A 20,428-nucleotide genomic window follows, 5' to 3' on the forward strand; every position below is an offset into this window, starting at 1 on the left:
CTGCAGGTCGGCGAGCAGCGGCGGGGTGGGAGGCCGCGGTCGCCGCTGCCGCTGGGAAGGTGCCGCGGGCAGCAGGGACTCCTGGCTTGGCTGTAACCCGGTCCGGGGCCAGGTGGGACCGCGAGGGCCCATGGCCGAGCCGGCTCCGGTAAGAGGGGCTCCCCGCGCGGACGCCCGGCTCGGGGATCTGGGAGGGTCCTCGGGTTCCGGCTCGGGGGGCCGGCATCCTGGGGTCCTCCCGGGGCGGAGGCGGACGGGTGGGGCGGGGTCTGAGGGTCGCGCTTAGCGCCTGCGGTGGGGTCTGGACCCTGGACTGAGCCGGTGAACGCCGCCCCTTGGGCTCGTGCGTGTCCAAAGCCCTAAACAAAGCCGATCGTGGAACTGGCGGAGTCTGGGCCGGGGGCGCCTGTGCGTGAGACGGGCGGATGAGAGATAGGATCGAAATTGGTCTGGGGCCGGCAATGCATGTTAACTAGTTCAGCCAGTTTTACATTATAGTTACTGAATTTAGAACAAGTGTTTGAAAAGATTTAAGATTCTGAATGGTTGAAATGATGGTTGGCAGGGACTTAAATGGCAGAATTTAACGCTAACGTGTTGAAGTTTGTGTTGAGTGTAAGAAGGAAGGAGGACACGTTGGAAGGAGAAGATATAAAAACCTAAGTAGGGTACACATTATTTGATTAGTGTTTTGTTGAAATTGAGGTTTTATGTTTTTCTCTATAAGCTTACATATTGAGCATTTTTTCAGATTACTAAATGAATTCATGAGATCATTACTTTTAAGATACCGTTAACAATCTCAACAAAAACCATAATACCTAGGACTAAATCTATAAAAGATATGTAACACCTTTTTTTTTTTTTTTTGCGGTACGCGGGCCTCTCACTGTTGTGGCCTCTCCCGTTGCGGAGCACAGGCTCCGGACGCGCAGGCTCAGCGGCCATAGCTCACGGGCCCAGCCGCTCGGCGGCATGTGGGATCTTCCCGGACCGGGGCACGAACCCGTGTCCCCTGCATCGTCAGGCGGACTCTCAACCACTGCGCCACCAGGGAAGCCCCTGTAACACCTTTATAGCAAAAATTATTAATAACAGGCATACCTTGGGGATATTTTGGGTTTGGTTTCAGACTGCTGCAATAAAGCAAGTATCACAGTAAAGGAAGTCACGATTTTTTTGGTTTCTCAGTGCATATAAAAGTTATGTTTATACTGTACTGTAGTGTGTTAAGTGTGCAGTAGCATTAAGTCTTAAAAAACAATGTACAAACCTTAATTAAAAATACTCTGGCTAAAATTGCTAATCATTTTCTGAGCCTGGAGCAAGTTGTAATCTTTCTGCTTGGTGGAGGGTCTTGGCTCCTTGTTGATGGTTGCTGACTGATCAGCGTGGTGGTTACTGAAGGTTGGCATGTGGCAATTTCTTAAAATAAGACAACAGTGCAGTTTGCTGCATCAGTTGACTCTTCAGGAGTCGTTTCTCTGTAGCATGCAATGCTGTTTAATAGCATTTTACCCACAGTAGCACTTCTTTCAAATTTGGAGTCAGTCCTCTTGAGCCCTGCCACTGCTTTATCAACCAAGTTTATGTAATATTCTAAATCCTTTGTTGTCATTTCAACAATCTAAATGGCATCAGCAGGAGTATATTTCATCTGGAGAAACCACTGTCTTTGCTCATCCGTAAGAAGCAACTCCTCATCTGTTAAAGTTTTATCATGGGGTTACAGCAATTCAGTCACACCCTCAAGGCTCCACTTCGAATTCTGGTTCTCTTGCTGTTTCTACCACATCTGCAGTTACTTCCTCCACTGAAGTCTTGAACCCCTCAAAGTCATCCATGAAGGTTGGAATCAACTTCCAAACTCCTGTTAACATTGATATTTCAGCTTCTTCCCATGAATCATGAATGTTCTTTGTGGCATCTAGAAGGATAAATCCTTTCCAAAAGATTTGCAATTTACTTTGCCCAGATCCATCAGAGGAATCACTATGTATAGCAACTATAGTCTTATGAAAGGTATTTCTTAAATAATAAGACTTAAAAGTCGAAATTACTCCTTGATCCATAGGCTGCAAAATGGATATTGTGTTAGCAGGCATGAAAACAACATGCCTTATATATCTCCTTCAGAGCTCTTGGGTGACCAAGTGCATTGTCAATGAGCAGTAATATTTTGAAAGGAATCTTTTTTCCTGAGCAGTAGGTCTCAATAGTGGGCTTAAAATATTTGGTAAATCATGTTGTAAACAGCTGTGCTGTCACCCAGGCTTTGATGTTCCATTTCTAGAGCACAGGCAGAGTTGATTTAGCATAATTGTTAAGGGCCCTAGGATTTTTGGAATGGTAAATGAACAGGGGTTTCAACTTATAGTCACCAGCTGCATTTAGCTCCCAACAGAGACTCAGCTTGTCCTTTGAAACTTTGAAGCCAGGCATTGATTTTCCTCTCTAGCTACGAAAGTCCTAGAAGATATCTTTCTCCAATATTAGGCTGTTTTGTCTATATTGAAAATCTGTTGTTCAGTATAGCCACCTTCATTAATTATCTTAGCTAGGTCTGGAGAACTTGCTGCAGCTTCTACACCATCACTTGCTGATGCACCTTGCACATTTATGTTTAGGAGACGGCTTCTTTCCTTCGGCCTCATAAACTGTGCTCTGCTGGCTTCACACTTTTCTTCTGCAGCTTCCTCACACGTCTCAGGCTTCATAGCATTGAAAAGAGTTAGGACCTTGCTCTGCATTAGGCTTTGGCTTAAGGCGATGTTGTGGCTGGTTTAATCTTCTCTCTAGACCACTAAAACTTGCTTTGTATCAGCAGTAAGGCTGTTTTACTTTCTTATCATTTGTGTGTTCACCGAGTAGCACTTTAATTTCCTTCAAGAACTTTTCCTTTGCATTCACAACTTGGCTAACTGACACAAGAGGCCTCGCTTTTCAGCCTGTCTCAGCTTTCCATGTGCCTTCCTCACTAAGCTTAATCATTTCTAGCTTTTGATTTAAAGTGAGAGATGTGTGACTCTTCCTTTCACTTGAACACTTAATAATGTAGGGTTATTAAGCGGCCTAATTTCAGTATTGTTCTATCTCAGGGAATAAAGAGGCCCGAGGAGAGGGAGAGAGATGGGCCAGTCCGTGGGGCAGTCAGAACACACACATTTTTTTTAATAACTTTTTTTTGATAAATGTATTTATTTTTGGCTGTGTTGGGTCTTTGTTGCTGCGCGCGGGCTTTCTCTAGTTGCAGCGAGCAGGCTTTCTCTAGTTGCAGCGAGCAGGGGCTACTCTTGGTTGCAGTGTGCGGGCTTCTCATTAAGGTGGCTTCTCTTGTTGCAGAGCACGGGCTCTAGGTGCGTGGGCTTCAGTAGTTGCAGCACGCGGGCTCAGTAGTTGTGGCTCACGGGCTCTAGAGCACAGGCTCAGTAGTTGTGGCACACAGGCTTAGTTGCTCCACAGCATGTGGGATCTTCCCGGACCAGGGCTTGAACCCATGTCCCCTGCATTGGCAGGTGGACTCTTAACCACTGTGCCACCAGGGAAGTCCCAAAACACATACATGGATTGATTAAGTTTGCCGTCTTATATGGGCACGGCTCATGGCACCCAGACACAATTAAAATGGTAACATCAGGGCTTCCCTGGTAGTGCAGTGGTTAAGAATCCGCATGCCAGTGCAGGGGACATGGGTTTGAGCCCTGGTCTGGGAAGATACCACATGCCGTGGAGCAGCTAAGCCCGTGCGCCACAACTACTGATCCTGCGCTCTAGAGCCCGCGAGCCACAACCACTGAGCCCACATGCCGCAGCTACTGAAGCCCGCACACCTAGAGCCCGTGCTCCGCCACAAGAGAAGCCACGGCAATGAGAAGCCTGTGCACCGCAACGAAGAGTAGCCCCCGCTCGCCACAACTAGAGAAAGCCCGCGCACAGCAATGAAGACCCAACACAGTCAAAAAAAAAAAAAAAGGTGACATCAAAGATCACTGATCACAAATCACCATAACAAATACAATAATAATGAAAAAGTTTGAAATATTGTGAGAATTACTAAAGAGTGACACACAGACATGAAGTGAGCAAATGCTGTTGGAAAAATGGCACCAATAGGCTTGTTCGACACAGGGTTGCCACAGACCTTCAGTTTGTAACAAATGCAGTACCTGCATTTTTTACAAAGCACAAAGCACAGTAAGATGAGATATGCCTGTAAACAGGAGGTAAATCATGCCCATAAATGGGAAGACTAAATATAATAAAGATGATACTTTCCTTCCAAGTTAATATATAAATTTACTGCAACTTCATCAAAATGGCAGTAAGATTTTTGTAAATTATATAAACGGATTCTAAATTTCGTTTGGAAAAATAAAGGTCAAAATATGATGCCGAAAAGAAGAATAACGGGGACTTGCCCTAGCAGATAATAAAATTTACAGTAAATCCATAGAATTAATACAGTACTGTTTTGTGCAGGGGTAGACACATGGAGCAGACGAAACCCAAAGAGGACCCCAGAGCAGAGTACTGAGTTGAATAGTGTCTCCCCCAATACATGTACTTCCCCGAACCTCAGATTGTGACCTAAATAGGAGTAGGGTTGCTGCAGATGAAATTCGTTATGATGAGATCATACTGGAGTAGGACAGGTTCTTAATCCATCATGAGTGGTGTCTTTATAAGAAGAGGAGCAGAGTCACAGAGACCCAGACACACAAAGGGAGAAGGCCCTGTGACAGTGGAGGCAGAGATGGAACTATGCAGCTGCAAGCTGAGAAATGCCACATATCAACAACCACCACCAGAAGCAAAGGGAAAGGCATGGAACAGATTCTCCCCTAAAGGCTTCAGAGAGAGCATAGCTCTGCTGACACTTTGATTTCAGATTTCTAACTACCAGAACTATGAGAGAATAAATATTTAATGTTTTAAGCCGCCAAGTTTGTGGTACTTTGTGACAGCAGCCCTAGGAATCTAATTCGGAGAACTTCAGAAGTGGTGTTGGGACAACTGACTTTTCCATTTGGAAAAAAACATTAAGGTAGATCATTGCTGTATACCATAAAAAAATTACGTTCCAGATAAATTAAAAATCTAAACATGAAAAGTAAAACTTCAGTCTTTTGGAAGGAGATGTAGGATATCTTCATAATCTTAGCGTAGAAGAAAATTTCTTAAACCACAAAGGGCAAAATGAACTAAGAAAAGATTGATATATTGCATTACAATTGAAAATTTATATACAATATAAATATAAGACAGCTTAAGTAAAAATAAAAGCTAAGAGATACACTAGGAGAAAGTATTTGTAAACTAATGTAGTCAACAGTTAATACACAAATTATATAAAGAAATCTTAGAAATGAAAGGACAAATAACCCAGTAAAAATACAGGCAAAGGATATGAACAGGCAGTTCATAGAACTAAAAGCAAATGGTCAATGGATAAAAGCATGAATTAAAAATTGTGACATTCAGACAATGGAACACTATACAAAATTAAAATAAATCAGTTCTATGTATATCAAGATGGACAGATCTCAAAATGTTGCATGAAAAATGCAAGTTGCAGTATAATAAAGCATTTGTGTATAAAAGACAAAGCAATACTATATATTATTTATAGATACATATGTATATTAAAAAAATTAAAAACATGAGCTGAAAACGTACCACATGCATCAACATGGTTGTGTCTCAGAAGGGAGGTGAATAGGACTGAGTGTAAGAATAAGATTGAAGTGGGGACCAAGGGGGCTTTGAGTTTTATCTGTCAAATTCAATTTCTTGAGAAGGAAATCTGAAGAAAAAATGTTAAATTTGTTGAATCAGTGGTAAATACTCAGATGCTTGCTATAATGTACTCTGTAATTTTTTGGATCTTTCACACTTCTGAAGATTAAAGAAATAAACAGTGAAGCCTTTTTGAGCATTTTTGGAAAACATTTTAAAAGTAATGAATTCTGCCATCATACATCATATGCATTTCTAAAAATCACAGTGCAATGCAAAATCATGCAGTAAAAACCACAGAGCTTATGGGAGAAATGGGGTTAGGTACACAACACTCAAAAAGTTTGTCAGTGACAAGTTAAAAAGAAAAGATAGAAACAATAAAAACAGCACAGTTTTATGCATGTTAAATGATTAAGAAATAATTACCTTAAAAACAATCTGAAATTTGCCTGTGGAAGTGGGTGTAAGAAGGGATGGAGCTTTTGAGTTACTGTGAAGTAGTGGAAGGGACATTATCTGAAATTAGATGGAAAGTTGTAACACGAGGTGTGAATAGGTAGGGCTCACCACAGGGTAATCTGAGGCAGCTGGTGCTTGAAGGGTATGCATGTGTGTGCTTTGTATATTCCTATTCAGTTCAGTTCTCATAGTAGCAACCAGAACTCTAAAATCCCTAGGAATGAATCTGTCAAGAATTATATAAGATCTATATGAAGAAAACAATAAATTTTACTAAAGAAAATAAAAAATCTAGATAAATATATGTTTCTGGATGGGAAGATCCGATAATTTAGAGACCCACTTCTCTCAAAATTAATTCATATACTTAGTATATTCCTATCAGAATCCCAATAGAATTTATATAAATTTGACAAAATATTTCTCCTGTTTGTTTAGAAGAGAAAATAGACAAGGAAGGTCAAGACAGTTTCCTTTAAAAAAATGATCAAGGTGGTGGTAGATGGCCATATCCTCTTAAATAGCAAATCATTTGATAAAACTATAAGAATTAAACAGTCCAGTATTGGAGCAAGAATAGACAAAACCACCAGTGGAACAAAAATATAACCAAGTATAAATGGAAAACTAGTTTATGAAAAAGCAATCCCAACACAATGGTAAAAGAATCATCAGTAAGTTTTGTGACAATTTAATATCTCTTTGGAAAAAGAATTATGTGCCTTATTGTTATAATATACCAGAATATCTTTTATAATTTTAGAATAGGGAAAGTCTTCCAAATCAAGGTACTAAACCCTGAAGCCACAAAAGAGGTTCTAGTAAGTACAACAGTATGAGATAAAAGCAGTGCACGTACTTTGAAAAGAGATGGGGAAATTATCTGAGAACTATGATTGGTTCCACCAAAACCTTAATACTATTAGAATTGATAAACAAATACGGTATATTAATTGGATATAAAATAAGTTTACAAAAATCAGTTTTTTAAAACTACTAGTAGTAATGATTTGAAGTGGCAGAGGTGGTCCCATTTATAATTGTTGGGAAAACTACACAATACCAGAAATAAAGTTCATAAAAAAGATTCAGAACATTTATGAAGAAAATCATTAAGTTTATTAAAGGATAGGAAGCAAGATCAAATGAGTGGTAGAACATGTTCCTAGATGAGCTCAATCTTTCCTAAATACACATATAAATTTAATTAAAATTGAATCCCAATGTACTTTTTTTTAAACTGGACAAAATTATTTTAGAATTTGTAAGGAAGAATGAATGTTCCAGAAATTAACAGCAGTAGCTTGACAAAGAATGGGTGTGGGGGGGCACGTATAACATTGCATAGGTACTGTAATCAGATATGTATAGATAGTATAACAATATATAGATTCACATACATGTGAAAATCTAATATATGCAAAGGTGAAGGTCAGGATTTCAATCTAAGGAGAAAGAGTGGTGCATTTATTAGTGTTCTGTGATTGGCTGTACATAAATAAAGATACCAATATCATCTGTAGAATTAAGCTGCAAATCTAATTGTGAAAAAAATTCAGTAGAATATTTGTATAATTTTTTGATTGTGACAAATACAAAAAATGAAAGTAAAAGCTGGAAACAATATGGAAAAGACTCAGGTTTTAACTAAATAAAAGGGTCAAAATGTTCTCTTTGGCAGAAGAGAAAGTCAAAATACAAATGATAAACTAGAAGAAAATGTTTGTTAACTAGTCAAAGGATTATTAACCCTAATGTAAGAAAGTTAATTTAAATTATAGGAGCCCACTAAAACGTCGAGCAAAGGATGTGAACAGGCATGCACAAAGATAAGTGGAACCCCCCCTCCCCGCCAAATATGAAAATGTTGCTAAGCCTCACAAATGAATGCAAATTAAAATAATGAAGTACAGGGGACTTCCCTGGTGGTCCAGTGATTAAGACTCCGCGTTCCCAATGCAGGGGCACAGGTTCAATCCCTGGTGGGGGAACTAAGATCCCGCATGGCTCACAGAGAAGCCTAAAATAAATAAATAAAACAATGAAATAGAATATTTTACCTATCATGTTGGCCAATAAACAAACAAACAAATAAGGTTTCAGAACATCCTGTGCTGGCAAAGGTGTAAAGAAATGTCTCTTATTAGCAAGGGTAAAAGTGCTGGATTCTTTTTGGAAGGCAATCTAGTGGTATCTCGTAAACTGAAGATGTTTCTATCCTTTGATTTAGTAGGCCTCCTTTTTATTTAGCCTTTTCCTGCAGAAGTAAAACCACTAATATATAAGGAAGCATATCAGAGCATTGTTGGTAATTTATAAAGGAAATGGAAACAATATATGTGTCATCAGTGGAGTATGTGTACCCATGGAATATAACGCAATTAACAAAAAACCGATTTTGCCTATGTAAATTGACCTGGAAAGATGACAAGTTAAGTGAAAGAAGTTACACAGTGATTTGTTCCCATTTTTGTTTAAAAAAAGAAGAAGAAGAAAAAGAAAGAGGTCCATGCTATACATATGCATATGTAGTTGGAACAGGCATAGAGAAACAAGTGGAAGGGGGTGGTCATGGTCACCAACAGAACCACATGATGGGAGTCAGGGAAGGAGCAGTTCCCAAGGAAGAAGCTGCCTAACGGACAAAAACACTGTCCACTGCGAAACTCTTAAATTGATGAAAAGGAACTGGAGTTTTGAAGCCATTATGACTGCATGTGTATTATGCCTATAATTTCAGACTTTTGAGGATGTGGCCGTTTATTTCTCCGAGCAAGAATGGCGGGATCTAGAGCCATGGCAGAAGGAGCTTTACAAGCAAGTAATGAGAACCAATTATGAGATTCTTGTTTCTCTAGGTAAGAAGTGTTTAACTGTGGCTGAGGCATGGAACTGGGTCCTGTTAGGGGTTTCAGTCACTCCATACTCCTGTTTGTCAGGTAGCCAGATTTCTCAGAAATTAACTCAGAAAGGCATTTTTATGCAGAGTCTTTTGTTAATATCTGTAAGCATTGCTAATCCTTACTCAAGGGTAGATGTTGCTACATGAGAATATTTGTGACAGCATGTAATGTAAGGTGGTCAGAGATGACTAAATATATGTCAGGGCTTTTAATCACTATATACTTACAGGTTGCCATGATTTTTCAACATGGATACATACCTTGCCTATATCCATAAAGTACCCTGTATATCTTTAACCTAGGATGTTCCTACCTGTCAACTTTTACAGTGGTGTCCATATACCTCAAAAAAGCTAATGTTATTTTTCCCTGCAATGAGATTTTGGAAGGCTATACATAGGTGTTTACCCGCAGTTGTTTCTGCATGGTTACGGTAATGGTGTTCTTTTTAGTCTTTTTGCTTACTTAGTCTTTGTATTTTACTATTAAATATGTTTTTTAAAAAATCAATCTGTTTGGAGAAGCATCAAAATGAATGATAAGTCTCTTGCCTCACCCCTCACTCAGTTAATTCCCCAAAGGCAACCATGTTAATCATTTCTGTTTTAGTTTTTACTGCAGTTTACTACAGTCTATTGTGCTTACACCTGTATTTCTTGGTTATTGAGTTTAACTCCTTACTGTGAAAAATGAGAGTTTCACTTACTTACACTATCCCTCTTCTATCTCCTTTTTCCCCCTTCTTCCGAAATTTTGATAGTTTTTTAAAAATTTTTTTAACTTTAAAAAAAAATTTTATTATCTATGTTACAAATATTTCTTTCCAATTTGTTCCATACACACACACACACACATACACACACACACACATATATTTGTTGTTTTATCTTTTGGCCACACTGCGTGACTTGTGAGATCCCAGTTCCCCAACCAGGGATCAAACCCATGCCCCCTGCATTGGCAGTGTGGAGTCTTAACCACTGGACTGCCAGGTAAGCCCCTGATAGTTTTTTAATGCCTCTGTTGGCCACCTTTATAATTTAAATAATAAACTTCTAGATCATGTTTCATGAACTTTACATTATATCTCTTTATCTTTCAGTCTACGAAGATAATTAGTTCTCCTATATTCCCTCCACTTCTCTTGCCAGCGTCTGACATAATTAAGATTTCCAGTTTCTATACAGTGTTTCTGAAACATTAATACAAGATATTACATTATTTTCATTGTTAGTGAAGAACCAATTAAAGTAATTGAATCAATAGAGGAAAGAAAAATAATCTTGTGACATGAACCCTGTGCCACCCAAAAAGAATGTTCCAAGCATCAAGATCAAATGGATGTGGACTTCTATGGTGGCGCAGTGGTTAAGATTCCGCCTGCCAGTGCAGGGGCCATGGGTTTGATCCCTGGTCTGGGAAGATCCCATATGTCGTGGAGCAACTAAGCCCGTGCTTCACAACTACTGAGCCTGCGCTCTAGAGCCCACGAGCCACAACTACTGAGCCCACGTGCCACAACTACTGAAGCCCATGCTCCTAGAGCCCGTGCTCCACAACAAGAGAAGCCACTGCAATGAGAAGCCCACACACCACAGTGAAGAGTAGCCCCTGCTCGACACAACTAGAGAAAGCCCACGCGCAGCAATGAAGAAACAACAGAAGATCAAATGGATGTGAAGTGGTGTATCAATGTGGGTTTGGTTTGCATTTCCTTAATGGTTAATCATGTTGAGCATCTTTTCATTTGTGTATCTTCTTTGAAGAAATGTCTATTCAAATACTTTGCCCATTTTTATAGTGGGCTATTTGTCTTTTTATTGTTGGGTTATAAGTGTTCTCTATTTGTTCTGAATACTGAACCCTTATCAGATATATGATTTGCAGATATTTTCTCTGTTTCTTGGGTTACCTGTTCCCTTTTTTGTTGTTGTTGTTGTTGTTGTGGTACACGGGCCTCTCACTGCTGTGGCCTCTCCCGTTGCGGAGCACAGGCTCCGAACGCGCAGGCTCAGCGGCCACGGCTCACGGGCCCAGCCGCTCCGCGGCATGTGGGATCCTCCTGGACCAGGGCACGAACCCATGTCCCCTGCATCTGCAGGCGGACTCTCAACCACTGCGCCACCAGCGAAGCCCCCTGTTCCCTTTTTGATGGAGTCCTTTGAAGCACAAAAGTTTTAAGTTTTGATGAATTCCCATTTATTTTTTCTTTTGTTGCTTGAGCTTTTGGTGTCATATCTAAGAAGCCATTGCCTAATTCAGTGTCACAAAGATCCACTCCTATGTTTTCTTCTAAGAGTTTTATAGCTTTAGTACATATATTTAGGTCTTTGATCCTTTTTTTTCCTTCTTTGATCCATTTTGAGTTAATTTTTTCACACTGTGTGATATAGGGATCCAGCCTCTTTTGCATATGGATATCCAGTTGTCCCTACACCATTTGTTGAAAAGACTATTCTTTCCCCCATTGAATTATCTTGGCACCCTTTTGGAAAACCAATTAACAGTAAATGTCAGCGTTTATTTCTGGATCCTCAAGTCTGTTTCATGGATCTATATATGTCTAGTCTTATGCCAGTACCACACTGTTTTAATTACCATTGCTTTAGGATCAGTTTGTCAATTTCTGCCAAAAAAAAAAAAAGGCAGATGGGGCTTGGGGAATATGGTCATCTTAACAGTACTAAGTCTTCCAATTCATGAACATGGGATATCATTTCATTTATTTAGTACTTTTTTTTTTTAGGACTTTTAAAATTACTTTGAACAACATTTTATGATTTGTATGCTGTAAGTCTTATGTTTCTTTTATTAAATTTTTTCCTAAGTATTTTACTCTTTTTGATGTTCTTGTAAATGGACTTGCTTTCTTAATTTTTTTTGAAAAATTGTTTTATTTTAAAAGATGCTGAGAGTTCAACCCAGATGAAGACTGAGAATACGTGTATGGATTTATTTTTTTAATTAATTTTTATTGGAGTATAGTTGCTTTGCAATGTTGTGTTAGTTTCTGCTGTATAGCAAAGTGAATCAGTTATACGTATACATATATCCCCTCTTTTTTAGATTTCCTTCCCATTTAGGTCACCACAGAGCACTGAGTAGAGTTCCCTGTGTTATACAGTAGGTTCTCATTAGTTATCTATTTTATATATAGTAGTGTATATATGTCAATCCAAATCTCCCAGTTCATCTCACCTCCCCTTCCCCCCTTGGTATCCACATGTTTGTTCTCTACATCTGTGTCTCTATTTCTGCTTTGCAAGTAAGTTCATCTGTACCTTTTTTCTAGATTCCACATATAAGCGATATTATATGATATTTGTTTTAGGTGTATGGATTTAAATAAAATACAGTGATTCCTTTTTTCATGAGAGCAGCCTTGGAATTCTTTTGGGGTTGAAGTCAGATTTCAGAGGGCTAATGTATATGTCACTCTGACATTTTATCCCTAAAATCCCTCAGCATTGCCCAGCTTATCCTCTTTCTCTGATTTGGACCATCTACTAATCTCTCTTTAGCAATCCATGAAGCATACTTTTGGTTCTTTTAAATATATATATTACTGAAAGAAAGTTTTACTTGAAAGTACACAGCGTAAACAGTTTTTACAGGGAAATGGGTATCTTGTAATATTTTAATTCGTTCATTTCATTCATTGCAACCCCCTTCTATTCTAGCAGAACTCAACTGTATTTTAGGTTGCGATTAGCACTGTCACTGGAAGTACTTCTCAGAATATTTTAGCTGAAGCTCCAGTTCTTATTTTCATATACCCCCTATTCCCAAGATATCTCCGGTTGTCTCAGGGGTTGTCCCACAATTCTCAAAGCACAATACTGGTGAGTTTTAAGAAACCTGTGACAAAATGCAGCATTGCTAGATATATTGGGACCAAGACAAAATCAAACACAGAGTCATCTAACAGGTCCAGGTAGATTAGGAACCCACTGTTATAATGTGTGGGCAGTTCTGCTTTTCTTTGTGTAAACCTATAATCTATTTTTAAAAATCTCTTCTCATACATTTTCCCAGGAGTAAATTTGAGAATTGAAAAACAGCTCATTGTGCTTTAAATTTAGTGCTCAAGGAAACCGAACTACCCTGTTTGACTTTTCTGTACAGATGATGGACTTCCCAAACCAGAACTAATATCCTGGCTTGAACAGGGGAGAGAACTCTTCAGGATCTGGGGAGAATCACAGAAATCAGAAAACATAATTTGCACCTCTGCTGATTTGCATTTGGATCCAGTTATTGAGGGACAGCTGTTTGTGGGTGAGTATTAAGGAATCAGGGCCCTGTCCTTAAGACATCCCATTCAGGTTTCTTAGCTCCAATTCTCTGACCTTGACTTCCTGTTTGACTGGACTGAGGCTTAACACCTGGTATATTCTAGAGAAAGGCAGTAAAGCATAGTTGTTAGGATTGTGGGTTCTGGATCCTGAGTCTGGATCTTGCCTTTTCCAGGTGACCTTGGGCAAGTTATTCAACCTCATACTATTTCAGTTTCCTGACCTATAAAGTGAAGATAATAAAAGTACCTACATTATAGGATTAAATGGGTTAATGTATGTAAACTGTCACAATGATACCTGGCAGCACAGTAAGAGTTCAGCAAATATGAGGTATTCTTAGTAGTGGGGGGAGGAATAGAGACTCCTCTTTTGTTTCTTGTCATGATGGGAGAGTCTGAGATTTTTGGATTCTTAAGGGTCAGTATTAAAGTATGGAAAGAGAAAGTCAAATGGGAGCATCATTCCAAGAAATGTTGTCAGTAGTTTAATTTTTAGCTGCTGCTTTCAGGAGAGTAAAAGTTTTTCTTCACAAATTATTTTACTGTCTGTTAGCAATTCTTCCAAGAAACCTTTTTACAAGGTTGGTAGGAATAGAGACGAGGAGGGAGGAACATCTGGTCTTAGGACAGCTCCTGGAGTATATGGAATCATAGTGTTAGCCAGGGCCTGTCAGTAACACTGCCGTCATTATTTTATCTTTTTTTAAGTCTTTATTGAATTTGTTACAATACTGCTTCTGTTTTATGTTTTGGTTTTTTGGTGAGGAGGCATGTGAGATCTTAGCTCCCTGACCAGGGATTGAACCTGCACCCCCTGCACTGGAAGGTGAAGTCTTAACCACTGGACTGCCAGGGACGTCCCTGTCATTATTTTTTGACTCCAGGAATGTCTGCGCATCCAAATGGGACAAGTCTGGTGGCCCTGATGTCATAATAATGGTGAACATTTACAGGGAACATGCAGTGTGCCAGGCCCACGCTAAGCCCTTTACCCACGTTAACTCATACAGTTCTCACAACAATCTTATGTATTGTTTCCATTTCTACAGGAGAAGGAACTGAAGCCAGAGATGAGTTTGACAGAGCTTACACAATGGACAAATGGGATTCGAACCCAGTATGATTCCAAAGCTTAGGTCCTACATTTGTGACTTACATATTCTCTTTTCAATATTATTCTAAGATAGATCTGTTCAGTTTAGTTTCAGCAGACTCTCACCAAACTCCTGATCATGAAACTGACCCCACTGAAAGGAGCTGCCGGTTTAGTTCAGTGGAAGCTGGGCTTCCAGGCCACCTCAGGTCACTGCTACGGCCACATAAGCCTTGGTCATGTCACAGGATGGGATACTGACTGAAGTTTTCTTTTCAATTTCAGGAAGCCAGCAAGCTGTGAAACCAGGAGAAGCCCACTGCCATTTCCAAGTAGATCCTCTTCAGAGCCAGCGTTCCTCTGAACCCTTATTAGGAAAAAGTGAAGATGTTTCCTTCAGGCCTGACCAAGTCGTCGCCCTCCTGAATCCACAAAGACATGATACTCGGGCTCTAGTTCCAGTAGTCCACAGCTCCAGGGAACCCACCCAAAGAGACACAATCGTAAGTCCCAGGACCCTCGGTCCCCCAGGCTTCCAGGAAACCTCTGGGGAGGGCCTCCAGCACCCTTGCCCTGTCTGTGGGGAATGCTTTTGGAAAAACCTCTCAGAGCAGCACCAGGGGAGCCACTCGAAGGACCTGCCACACAGGGCCTGGAATCAATTCCGCAAACAAACCGAGGCACAACAGCCGCTGAGCATCCCTCGGGGACAGAGGTATTTCCGCTGTCCAGAATGTGGGCGGGGCTTCCGCCGGAAGTCGTGTTTGCTTAGACCCCTGTCAATCCACCCTGATGAGAGCCAGCTGCTGGGCAGCGAGTGTGAAGTGTACGCCCACTACCTGCGCGCGGGGCCGAGGCCTTCCCAGTGCCCCGGCTGCGACGAGCGAGGACCCCGGGGCCCTCCCGGCGTGGAGAGGCCAGGCTCCCGGAGAGAGGGTGCCGGGGCCGCCTCCGAGCAGGCTGAGCTCCCGCGCTCGGGAGAAAAGCCGGGCCTGATCCCGGCTGGCGAGGAGCGCCCGGAGGCTCTCGAACCCGGCCCCGGCGCGGAGAGGCCGGCCTCCTGCGGCCCGTGCGGCCGGCGCTCCTCCCCGCAGTGCGGGCTTCCAGACCACACCCACGTGCACAGCGCAGAGCGGCCCTTCCGGTGCGCCGAGTGCGGCCGGGCCTCCCGCCAGCATGGGCGGCCGCGGCTCCACCGGCGGCTGCAGTCAGAGGAGCAGCCTTTCGCGTGGCCGGAGTGCGGCCTGGGCTTCCGGCTGGGGAGGCACGGCGGCGAGAGGCCGCTGTCCTGCGGCGAGTGCGGCCGCGACTTCGCCCACCCGTGCAAGCTGCGCGAGCACCTGCGGGTTCACAGCGGAGAGCGGCCCTTCGGGTGCCCTGAGTGCGGCAAGAGCTTCCGCCTGAAGGGCATCCTGAAGGCGCACGAGCGCACGCACAGCCGCGAGCGGCCCTTCCAGTGCGCGGAGTGCGGCAAGGGCTTCACGCGGCCATCCAAGCTGGCCGAGCACTTCCGCGTGCACAGCGGCGAGCGGCCCTTCGGCTGCCCCGACTGCAGCCGCCGTTTCCGTCTCAAGGGGCAGCTGCGGAGCCACCAGCGCCTGCACACGGGCGAGAGGCCCTTCCCGTGCCCCGACTGCGGCAAGAGCTACCGCGTGAAGGCCGACATGAAGGCGCACCGGCTGCTGCACGGCGGCCGGATGCCCTTCTCCTGCGAGTGTGGCAAAGGCTTCGCCAAGCAGTCCAAGCTCGTGGAGCACATCAGGACGCACACAGGCGAGAAGCCCTTTCAGTGTCCCCAGTGCGACAAGAGCTTCCGCTTGAAGGCGCAGCTGCTCAGCCACCAGGGCCTGCACACCGGTGAGAGGCCTTTCCGCTGCCCCGAGTGCAATAAAAACTTCCGGGAAAGGGGCCACATGCTTCGGCACCAGCGCATCCACAGTCCCGACAGGCCGTTCGCCTGTGCAGACTGCGGCAAGGGTTTCATTTATAAGTCGAAACTCGCCGAACACATCAGAGTGCACACGAAGTCCTGTCGTGCCCCCAGTGAGCCTGACGTTAAGCAGAGGCTCAGCCAACTGTTTGCGATGATTGAGGCCGACTGGAGTTGAGGCCGAGGAGGGCGCCCAAAGCGGTCAGCAGAGTCGGTATTGCCAGGGAGTCCACAGCCAGCGCAGCCAAACCCAAAATCTGGTAAGACAGATGGAAGGAACAGGGGCCCTTTTTTGAGCAAGAATGTAATACAGGTTAGGCATGTGAGAAACCACAAAGATTCTCATTTAAAACATCACCAGCTGTGTTTTCTATCCATTGATAGAAAACAGTGGATAGAAACAGTAGATAGGTTTGTTCTTCCCACCATCTTAATGGGTCATTTTCCCCAATGTGCTAATAAGCTAACTCTGAAATCCCAGCTTGAATTTAGACAGCAGGAAATCCCTCCAGTACTGTTCTCAAAGCTAAAAGGATGGGGTGACTGTTAAATGTCAACTCTTCTTTTTTTCATAGTATAATGATAAGCAGGGGGTTTAACCCAGCGACTTTTGTTGCAGGCCTGATATGATAGGATTTGGTTTTGACTTATTTGAAGCTAATAGCAACAAAATGAGTTCTCCGACTGATGGTTTGTCTATGTGAATGCTGAAGTTTCACAGCAGGTTTCATAGTGATTATGCATGGTTACCCTTAAGGAAAAGCTGATAATTCAAGCAAAATTTGATTAATGTGGGTTGAAGAAAATAAAACCAAAGGTGCTAAGTTGTATGGGACTAGAGTTTTGTTTTTTTAAATTGAAGTATAGTTGATTTACAATGCGTTAGTTTCAGGTGTACAGCAAAGTGATTCAGTTATACATACATATATACCTATTTTATTTTCAGATTCTTTTCCCATACAGGTTATTATAAAATACTGAGTATAGTTCCTTGTGCTATACAGTAGGTCCTTGTTGATTATCTATTTTATATATAGTATCCCAAACTCCTGATTTATCCCACCCCATGGAGAGGGGGTAGCTAGAGTTTAGATAAGAGATTGGGACAGGAGGTAGATTTGGGAGTTCCAAAACACAGGTGCTGTTTGCAGCTGAGAGAGTGAGTGAGATTCCCAAGAGTGACTTTCTAGGCAGATGACTAAAGTCTGAGTTAAGACAAAATAACAAAGCTAAACAGCTTTATTAGGGAGCCTGACAGGCAACAACAGTTTCATGTAGAGAGTTTTCAAGGAAACGTTCAAAGTAAACATAATACAAATAGAAGTCGAGGAAAATACCCCATTTGTTACACTAGGTGAAGGCTGTGTGAGCACACAATGTTTATACCCCAGGGACAGAGTTGTACTCCATCCAGAGAATTCCTGACTTTCAAAGGGTTTATGTTTCATTTAAAAGAATGGCTGACCTGAAATTCTAGGGATGATAGAAAATGAGATGTCAGTAAACTGTAATAGACATTACTATAAAGCAATAGTTCAAGATGATTTTCTCTGGAACACTAGCTCCAAGTAAATAAGTTAAACAGTTTCCCCCTACACACACACAGAGTCTATGACTCTCAAGAGGAAGACATAATGTATAGTATATTCTGAATATATTTGACCTTGGGATTCCTTTCTGTCTTTTTTTTCCCCCAAAAAAACCCCACTATGATCTTGTGGACATCAGTAGAGTTCTACAGGACTCATTCTGGAAAATATTACTGAAGAATAGCCCTGGCGCCAGCCAAGTAGCCCTTAGTCTAAGACAGAATATCGGGATGAACGCCCTCAGTTTTAGGTGACAAAACAACTTTAAGTCAGAATAAATCTTTAATTGGTTTTAGAGCACCCTTTCTCTCATGTGATAGGACGCTAACAGAGGTGACTGATGATATTAAGAGGTGATATGATTTAGGCAGGTTTATAATCATTAGACACACATGGCTATGTCTGCTGTGTTCACGAGGCAGTTGACCTTACAGTGCGTGAGGAAAGAAGGAGCCGTGGCCCCTGCTGCAGACGAGGGCCTATGGTGAGGGAGCAGGAGGGCGAGGAGGAGCAGGGTCCGTAGTGGGGGAGGGGGAGAAGAAGGGGGCCTGTGCTGGGGGAGGGGAGGAGGAGGATGTGGCAATGAATCATGTAGAGGCTTTGAGGGAGACTGAAGGCTAGGGCCTCCAGTTCGGTGTTCTCACATATTTCCTGTTATAATTGGAGGATCTCAGAGATAGTAAAAGATCCAAAGTGTTTGAATTTTGTTAGAAACTGGAAGGGTTTTGGAGGAAGTTGAGAAAAAGGGCACAACCCAACTAAACCCCAGTACCCTAGGCTGCCCACGCTACAAATGAAAAAGATACCACAGTGGTGTTTAACAAGTAGAGGGATTTCTGGGAAGGAAGGTATTCTAAGCACAGGTTCCTAAAACTTCTCTTCCTTTCCTGCCCAGAATTCCTAAAAAAAAAAATCACTGCTGAGATATCCTGGTGAAATCCCTGAACTTCCAAAAATAAGAAGAAGGAAAAAAAAAAAAGTATCCTGTCACCTACAAAGGAATAAGAACTCTGATTGGCGCAACAGTGAAGATCATATTAAAGGGACAGAATGGTTTAAAAAAAAAATCCATTTAAGTCAAGAAGACAAGGTCTCTGCTGAGCCATTATTTAACATTATAGAATACATCATATTACTGTGTACCTGGAACATCCAAGAGAATCAGCTAGGTAACTACTACAAGTAAGAAAAATGACCCTATTCACAAGAGTCCAGTTACTCTCTTGATTCAAGATAGGAATTAAGCACACGCTTATGTTTGTCTTCTGCCTCTCAGTATCCCATTGAAATTATAGTAAAGGGATTTTTCTTCAAAGGCTGTAAATCCACAATAAAGAACAATTCCGAGGAGACCATCACCAGATGAGAAATTTCAATAGATTTCAGAAAGTTATTAAAGAATGGTATCTAATGAAGAGGATCACAGGACTGAGCTGGGGGGACTATTGATTTGCTCAGAAGAAGCTCAGCCTGGGGAGCCAGGCAGGATGGAGTCTGGAAACCAGGGCATTAACTGAAAGTCTATTACAGTGAATAGTCCAGCCCCACTCCATCCCTACCACTACCAACACCAGAAGCAGGAAGTGTGTCTGGCAGCTAGGTATTTACCTTGTAAGGGAAAAAAGGAAAGGAACAAAGCATCTGGGGATAACTAGAACAATATGGATGTTGTCTGAGATAAAAGCCCTCCTCATTCTAGCATGACTCCTAAGCAATCAGTCACCTTGGAGTAAACTGTCATACAAGACCCACCCATGGACACAAAGATCCTAATTGACTTGTCTACTGTTGCATTCTCAAATATGGACAGGCAAGATTATCAAACATTTGGAAAAAACTTTTACATGAAAGAGAAAGACCAAGACAAGCAAGAAAAAAAGTACGTCAGACAAACCATAGCTAATTCAGGAAATAAAAGCTATATTTTTAAATCTCTAATAAAAATATTCAGAAAAATTGGAGAACACTTATTATAAAACAAGACATAATGTTATGAAAAAGGAAGCATCTGAAAAGCAAATTCTAGGAAGTTTAAAAAAAGTGACTTTTAAAATAAAAACGTCTCAGGAATTCCCTCACAGTCCTGTGGCTAGGACTCGGCACTTTCACTGCCAGGGCCCCAGGGTTCAAGCCCTGGTCAGGGAATTAAGATCCCGCAAGCTGTGCAGCACAGCCCCAAAAAAAAACCCAAAATAAAACAAAACAAAATCTCATAGTAGTATTAAAGAAATCTCAGAGAAAACAGAACCAAGTTTCAACAGATAGAAAATAAGAGTAAATGGGAGAAAATGAATTGTGCAAATACTAGCCTCTGCCCATTTTTCTATAGGAAAGAAATGCATTATCTATACATATTATCTTAATCATATATACATATATGACATAAAGGTAGGAGGGGAAGAGAGTGGGAGAAAGAAG

The 20,428-nt window shown here is 41.9% G+C and overlaps 2 protein-coding genes and 1 pseudogene across 2 annotated transcripts in view; 2 read left to right on the forward strand and 1 right to left on the reverse strand.

Annotated features, from left to right (window-relative positions):
• ZNF786 (zinc finger protein 786) lies at positions 1–17,249 on the forward strand. The gene is made up of 4 exons (XM_030854126.2): positions 1–148; positions 8,939–9,056; positions 13,227–13,379; positions 14,777–17,249. The coding sequence occupies exons 1-4, from the start codon at positions 131–133 to the stop codon at positions 16,597–16,599; spliced, it is 2,112 nt and encodes a 703-aa protein (XP_030709986.2). The 5' UTR covers positions 1–130; the 3' UTR covers positions 16,600–17,249.
• Positions 1–20,428, reverse strand: part of ZNF398 (zinc finger protein 398) — a 100,076-nt gene that overhangs the window by 62,583 nt on the left and 17,065 nt on the right. The window lies entirely within an intron of this gene.
• LOC115851820 (activator of 90 kDa heat shock protein ATPase homolog 2-like) overlaps positions 16,615–20,428 on the forward strand; it is a 14,223-nt pseudogene continuing 10,409 nt past the window's right edge.

The sequence above is a fragment of the Globicephala melas genome, chromosome 9, assembly GCF_963455315.2.
Source record: "Globicephala melas chromosome 9, mGloMel1.2, whole genome shotgun sequence".
Lineage (NCBI taxonomy): Eukaryota > Metazoa > Chordata > Mammalia > Artiodactyla > Delphinidae > Globicephala > Globicephala melas.